Genomic DNA, 7,647 nt, shown 5'->3' with positions numbered 1-7,647 from the left:
TTGTTTGTCATTTCTCCGATCACAAATGCAGACATGGTTTTATGTTTACGTGGCGCGATGCAACGCAACGCGTAAAAAGACAGTGTAAGTCATTATAATCCATAATTATGTCCCCACTGGATGCAACGAATGCCTCGTTTATAATGGGTTTTCATGTTTTTGAATCATGGCTCCGGCCGGACAGGGCATCACAGTATGGTAAGAGCTGTAACATTTCCGTCACACGCTTGAGGTATTCGGCCAATCATAACGCACTGGATAGCTGGCCAATCACTGCACACCTTGCTTTTCAGACCGATGAGCTTTGTAAAAATCGACTCGTTTCAGAAAGGCGGGGCATAGAGGAGAAACAATAATGTACAGTATGTGGAAAATAATGTGTTTTTTTAACCTTAAACCGCATAAACATTTCATTACACCAAATACACAAAATAATGTTCTTTTTAGTAACATCATATGACCCCTTTAACAGTTCTGGGAGGCAATTATACAGAAATACTTTGATGACAGACTTTGCTCGGGCAATTCTGAATGACCATAACAACATTTCAGATGCTATGAATGAGATTGGTCCGCTGGTTAGTCAGAATTTGCCGTCCCGAATTAAGGCATTTTTATTCGAAATTCAGCGTTTCCATCACTCGATTCTGATGCAATACTTATGATACTGCATAAAAGCAGGGTGCTGGAAATCCAGCTACTATGTGTAGTTTCTATTTTTACTAGGAACTGTAGGAGACACAAAGTTGATATTCCAACACAAATGAGAACCCAATTAAATCTCCTTGACTGTGAAAAAACAGCTGAAAACCAAATAATCTTCTTGGAGGATATATAAACAATGTGATCAAACAAATTTCAGAAGCTTTCTGCACATTTTACATGCGTCTCAAATCCTAATCGTAAACCTACAGTCTCAGGGAAAGTTAGCATCAGGGTAAGTTTAACTACCTAAGAAGCTTTGAAAAAAATATTGCAAACAGCGCTTTAAATATTAAAGACAAAAAGTAGGTTAAATAAGGTTGAGAATCTTTCTGAAGAACAAATATAGTGCAAGGACTAAAACTTATGCTAATTTTGCAATGACGATGAAAGTGTGAGAGAAACAGAAAGAGCGAGATAGAGGGAACTCTCACACAGTGTCTGACAGAAACACATGTGATACACCGACCTGCTTGTCCTTCTTTTGTATTTTCATTTTTTCTTGATCTCTTTGTCTGCGTCTGGAATACAGAGATACAAGGAGTCATGAATATAGAAACTATGCAAAGCATAAACCAACTTTTAAAAAAATAATTGTGAAAATAAAAGCATTTAGAGTGTGGTTCCATTCAGAATGCACAACCAATTTTAAAGGCAGTTCAAACTAATATCTAGACATCTTAGTCATTACAGTCTTGTGATCATTAAATAAAAAATTATGAATAAATACATAATAGAACAAAATTAGATTAAAAAGTGCATATTATGAATAAGGCTGCAGTAGACATTAATAATATTTAGAATATTTAAGATAATTCTCATTCAACACTAGTTATACATAACAACTATACAAGGTCATTTTACATTTCATCACCACCCGTCACCAAGTCATAACTTTATAACAACAAAAGTGTGTAATGTTCAAATGATTGACCTGCAGATTATGAGCACTTCAACTTCTCTCCACTTTTGCAACCCATTTTATTAACTTTAATTTTCTAATGGGTTTAATTGAAATCATTTGTACTAGTTTGAAACATTCACTAAAACCAAGGCCATTAGATACTAACTAACTGTCATTGAGTTCAAAACTAAAAACATTAAAATCTTTATAAGTGACATAAATCTGTAATAACCACAGAATTACATCATACTATCACATTGCTTGAGGTAAGACAGCTGTCAATCTACCTGTGATGCTCTTATATTAAAAAGAAAAATATACAGTTTTGACACAAACAACATTATTAGTGGCATAAATCCATATCACATAATTTTCACCATAAACTAGGTGAGACCCTTGATACGAACTAACCCATTGCTTGAGGTTAGAGAGGAGTCATTCTACTTGTCGTGCAATTTATAATGTAAGTGATGGTATTTTTTTGTTGTTGCAAGGAATAACAAAAATGCCATTTTTTAAAGTTTGTGTTTTTTCGTTTTTAAAGGAATTATAACTTGTATCGAGCAAATTGATCAAAAGTGACTTACAAAAGATTTATGCTGTTTTGAACTTCCTATTCATCCTGAAAAAACATGTAATATGGTTTCTACAAAAATATGAAGCGTCATAACATTGATAATAATAAGAAATGTTTCTCAAGCAGCACATCAGCATATTAGAATGATTTCTGAAGGATCGTGTGACACTGAAGACTGGTGTAATGATGCTGAAAATTCAGCTTTGCATCAGGAATAAATTACAGTTTTAAATAAAGCTTTTAGTTGTTGCAAGGAATAACAAAAATGCCATTTTTTAAAGTTTGTGTTTTTTCGTTTTTAAAGGAATTATAACTTGTATCGAGCAAATTGATCAAAAGTGACTTACAAAAGATTTCTGCTGTTTTGAACTTCCTATTCATCCTGAAAAACATGTAATATGGTTTCTACAAAAATATGAAGCGTCATAACATTGATAATAATAAGAAATGTTTCTCAAGCAGCACATCAGCATATTAGAATGATTTCTGAAGGATCGTGTGACACTGAAGACTGGTGTAATGATGCTGAAAATTCAGCTTTGCATCAGGAATAAATTACAGTTTTAAATAAAGCTTTTATTTTGATAAAATAATATGGTAAATAAAAGAGACATTTTTACATTTCTATAAAAACAAATCTTACCGGTGCAAATGTGCGAACAGTAGTGTATATCTGTTTGCACTTTTTGCATGTATTACACTCTAAAAAAAATGCTGGGTTAAATACAAGCCAGTGCTGGGTAAAATAGGGACAAACCCAGCAATTGGGTTGTTTTGACCCAGCGGGGTCAAAACAGCCCAATTGCTGGGTTTGTCCCTATTTTACCCAGCACTGGGTTGTATTTAACCCAGCATTTTTTAGAGCGTAGAACATTTACTCATTTTTACATGTCAAACACACACCAGTATTAAAAATCACTTGGAATTCCTTTTTTAAAATTAAGAGGATGTTGACTTAAATTCTCATCTCTGCATTCAAATCAATTACATGCCAATCCAGTAGTTGATGAGCGTTAAACCTACTGGCACAAACTGAGTGCTGTCACACTATAACGTTATTAATCGCGATAAATCCCCATCTTATATACATCAATATTGAACATTTATAATTCCAAAAGTTTGCAACTTTGCAAAACTTTCCAGAAGATGACAGAAAAGCTGAATTTGGCAAAGGTTTTTGGCAGTTGTTTTGGCTTGTAATCTGCGGCTGAGTTCTATGTGGTCTGCTGAGCCAAACAACCTTATTTATACAACTCCGCCAAGAGCATTGTAGATAAACTCTGCTGAAATGACTCTGGGACTTTGAGGAGCACACTGTAAAGAGACTTTCAACTCTCAGCAATTGTTAATTCATAATTCAGTTTCTGAATTTTTTTTTTTGGCAATTCATGCAATTGACATTTTTATGCTCGGCAGATGCGTTCTTACTACAGAATGTGCATATCTCATGCCACAACTATTGCAAAGCAAGTAGCTCAAGACAGAAGCTATTTTTGTGATAAATGAAGTGCACTTGCTAAATGAGTAAACGTATTGGAAAGTGCAGAATGCACACACTGTGAATACTGTATCACAATCTTGACCTCTTTGCCTCTTTCTTGACTCATATTATCAGACTGCAAAAACATGTTTCTTTATTATGAGACTTTTTTTTACACAAATGAAAAATAAAAGATAAACTGAAAAAAAAAAGAATGTGAAGAAATTCACATGCTATTTAAAAAAAACTGAAGGAAAAAAAGGCCTCTAACACTAGCTTGCTCTATTCTTTTTCTATTCTATCTGTTTTTGCTATGTGTACTGCGTTAAGCGAACTGAGACTTGTTCTAGCACTTGTATATCATTGCTCTTTTGTTGATTTTGATTGCTTCCATTGTCCTAATTTTTAAGTCGCTTTGGATAAAAGCTTCTGCTAAATAACCAAATGTACTCAGAATTTGCTAGTAAACCTCACAATTAATTACAAAGAAAGAAGTGAAAAGCAACACACGAAATTTGGAAGTAAAAATATTGAAATAGTAATCCATGCAGCAATGAATTTCAGGCATTTAAAAAATAATAATTTTAAATCATTTTGGGGCCAAATGAAGCTCTTTTATATGCATGTTTTTTCCAGTGGTAAAGAGGTTGAGAATGTGAAGGTAAGATGACATTCATGAAGGACATTATCAAGGCATCTGTTTAGGAGCACGTAACAAATCCCTAAAGCTCCCTGCCTCTCCTTTTCTCCCCTTCTGCTCCTTCATTGGCTCTGAGCCCAGAGTGTTTCTAGCAGGAGTTCATTGCTTCAAGAATATTCAAACCAGAAACACTCTTGCAGTTCATCTCAGCATACTACAAACAACATTTTTTCCCTTTCTCTTTCTTTCTTTGTGTTCTCAAGCCTAACCCTTATATTTGACCTCTTTGAAACATCTGGAACCGGACACAGATGTGACAGTGATGTAAAACCAGTAGGGGGCAGCTGAGACATCGTTTTAGCAAGTAGAGTTCATTGTCAAAATTTTACTCCAGTGAATACAGTATTTCTCAAGGCAGGTTTATTTTTTAAAGTCACTTTCTATAATCAATCTTTAAGGTCCTGACTGCTTAAAAAGCTAAATATTTCCACTGTTATTGTGCAGGGGAAAAATACACAGTTCATTGAACTCACATACACTTTTTGTGACATGCAAAACAGCATGATTTCACACATACTATCTAAAAGTACAAAAGCCATTTCCACAACATTTATGTATGAAATTATGTATAGTCATTAGGCATAGTCAGCTTTCATCTAAATAAATAAATAGTTAGGTAAACAGTAAACAATAAATAAAAAAATTAATGAAAAAGCTAACTAAGGGAAATACAGTAACATAGAGTACAGAAAACATCAAATCCTTGTTTTGGCTAAAATTAATTGTTGATAGTAATCCAATAGTAATTAGTTGACAGTAACAGAATTGCATAACATTCCGATGTACTTTTCAAAAGTTTGGGGTCTGTGAGATTTCTTTCAATAAATTTGCATTCAACAGTGTTGCATCAAAAGTGAAAGTAAAGAAAAGAATCTTGAAAAAATGTATCACAGTTCACATAAAGCACAATAATAGAAAACAGTGAAAACTATTAAGCAGCACAACTGTTTCCATAATCGATAATACGAGAAAAAAAACATTTCTGAAAATTGCTTTTCCATCACATAAAGAAATTACATTTGAAAATATATTAAAATAGAAAAAAGTTACATATTACTAATTTTGTTTATTCACAACTTTACAATATTACTGTTTTTACTGTATTTTTAAACAAATGAATGCAGCCTTGGTGAGCAGAAGAGACTTCATTCATAACCACAAAAAATGACCCCAAAGTTTTGAACTACACTCTTAAAAATAAAGGTGCTTCACGATGCCATAGAAGAACCTTTTTGTCTAAATGGTTCCATAAAGAACCTTTAACATCTGAAGAACCTTTCTGTTTCACAAAAGGTTCTTTGTGGCGAAAGAAGGTTCTTCAGATTATAAAAAGGTAAGAAAGAGATGGTTCTTTAAAGAACCTTTGACTGAATGGTTCTTTGTGGAACCAAAAATGCTTCTTCTATGGCATCGCTTGAAGAACCTTTTGAAGCACCTTTATTTTTAAGAATGCATGGTGTAAAGCATTTGTGACAGCTTGCCCCAATATAAATGTGACAACCTGACGTAAGAGAACCACCAAGAGTTCCACCAATCAGTTTCCCTATTATCTAATATTACAACAATATGATCCTGAATTTTAGTTTGGAGGACAGAATTCACAAAAGTTACAACAAACTATTTGCCAGTATGCAGACCCCATTGCCCCATAAAAAGGAACTATTCCTCTTTCAACACCAGACTGCGTTAGAAAATATGTGGAAAGCCGTATAGTTTAATTCAGACGAGCCATTGGGGGTCTTGGCCAAGCGTCCCACAAGCATATTCACAGGATATTTAATGGACTTGTACAGTTTGCACGGAAACAGTTCCAAGTTTTTCAGTCCATCCAAGCTGCCAAATGTGCCGAGCGGCCAAGAAAATATGGAAGAATTCTGAATTTACAGCTTTGATGTGTTTCCTGCCTGGTGTGACAGAGGAGAGAAATGACAAGGGAGTGTGTGTGTGAGACTCCAACGAACAAAAATGGGAGGAGAAAAGGAGAGAGAGTGAGAAAAGTTAAAGCGGACGAGGGAGCATTGTGAGACCGGCTCAGTACAGGATGAGAGAAGTAGGAGAAAGCTAGTCGCATCTGATGCATTCAGTCACTTCGTTTTTCGCTCTGTACAAGCAGCTTCTCAGAATTAGGTGTCATTTCTGGCTGCTGGAGGAACACACGCTATCAGGAGTCAACAGACATCTGCTGCTGCAACACACACACACACGCATGCACGCTACTGCAGATATGAGCACAAATGTGCGTTTGCCTAGTTGTCAGACGTAACCCGGCTCTGGAATAGAAGAGCTCTGAAGCAGGTAGGATGAACTATTATATCTACAGATGTTTCTGCATGTGAAGTTTGAGCTGTCCTGCTTTATTTTCACTCTTCTTGCTGTTTTTCAACGGAAATGTGAACAATAATAGTGTTTTTAGGAGTAAGACAAAAAGTAAACTGCTAAAATGTAAGGATGTGTGTCTTTTTTTTGTTGCATATTTACTAACATTTTTACTAGTACATAGCATGTGTTTGGGGCTGGACTCTTTGGCAAACCAATGACATACCGAGGGAAACCTGTCTGAAAACACATGGACCTTGTTTTCTTTCTTAAATGATGCGATTTCAATTTTTCCTTTCTCTTTGGAGTGTTACAAGCTCTTGGTGCATAAAGAAGATCTGTAAAGTTGCAAAGACGAAAGTCTCAAATCCAAAGAGATATTCTTTATAAAAGTTAAGAGTCAACCACGCCTACCTAAAACGGCTCGTTCTAACACGCCCCCTCATATCTACCTCTCTATGTGGGAAGATTTGCATAACGCCGCCCAAATGTCCACGCAAAGAAAGAAGGCGTAACTTTTATTCTCGCTGTAGTATTGTTGTTGCCGCCGCCATGTCGTGAAGACGCTGTGTGTTTCTTTGTGAAAGCGAAACTACTTTGTTTGGTCTTCCAAAAGAGGACGATATCCGCTTCGTCATGCTTGGAGCTGATCTGTGCTGGTCGCTGAGGAAATACATCAACTTCGCGCTGTGTATCGCCAGATTGGCTTTCACCGTGGACGAAGTGGAGTCCAGCCCAGGGTCACTACATGTGGTTGCAGCAAGCCCACCGGACGCTCCTTCGTCGAATCCTCCGGCCACGCCGTTCTCAAGCCCTCCGCTCACTCTAGCCTGCCGTGTGTGACGCTGTGTTTCGTTGTGAAAGCGAAACTAATTTGTTTAGCCTTCCAAAAGAGGACACGACTAGAAATCAGTGGTTAAGTTGTATTTACAACACTGTTCCAGAACACTTCAACCCAAATATTCAGA

At 35.9% G+C, this 7,647-nt stretch overlaps 1 protein-coding gene across 2 annotated transcripts in view; it reads right to left on the bottom strand.

Moving 5' to 3' along the window:
- Nucleotides 1-7,098, bottom strand: part of LOC107596772 (chromodomain-helicase-DNA-binding protein 6-like) — a 53,708-nt gene extending 46,610 nt beyond the window's left edge. Inside the window, exons 1-2 of one of the 2 annotated variants that reach the window (XM_016287576.1) lie at nt 7,094-7,098; nt 1,172-1,223 (exon numbers count right to left, since the gene is read on the bottom strand). In XM_016287576.1, the coding sequence (XP_016143062.1) occupies nt 1,172-1,198 (27 nt within the window). In that variant the 5' untranslated portion in view covers nt 1,199-1,223; nt 7,094-7,098. Of the gene's footprint in view, nt 1-1,171; nt 1,225-7,093 lie in introns of those variants that run through there. The other variant, XM_016287575.1, reaches the window with a different exon arrangement.
- Nucleotides 7,099-7,647: the final 549 nt, after the last annotated feature.

Source organism: Sinocyclocheilus grahami, unplaced genomic scaffold, assembly GCF_001515645.1.
Source record: "Sinocyclocheilus grahami isolate Dianchi unplaced genomic scaffold, SAMN03320097.WGS_v1.1 scaffold223.1, whole genome shotgun sequence".
In the NCBI taxonomy this organism is placed as follows: domain Eukaryota; kingdom Metazoa; phylum Chordata; class Actinopteri; order Cypriniformes; family Cyprinidae; genus Sinocyclocheilus; species Sinocyclocheilus grahami.
Note: the sequence above shows the minus strand (reverse complement) of the source record. Positions and strands in the feature narration are given on the sequence as shown.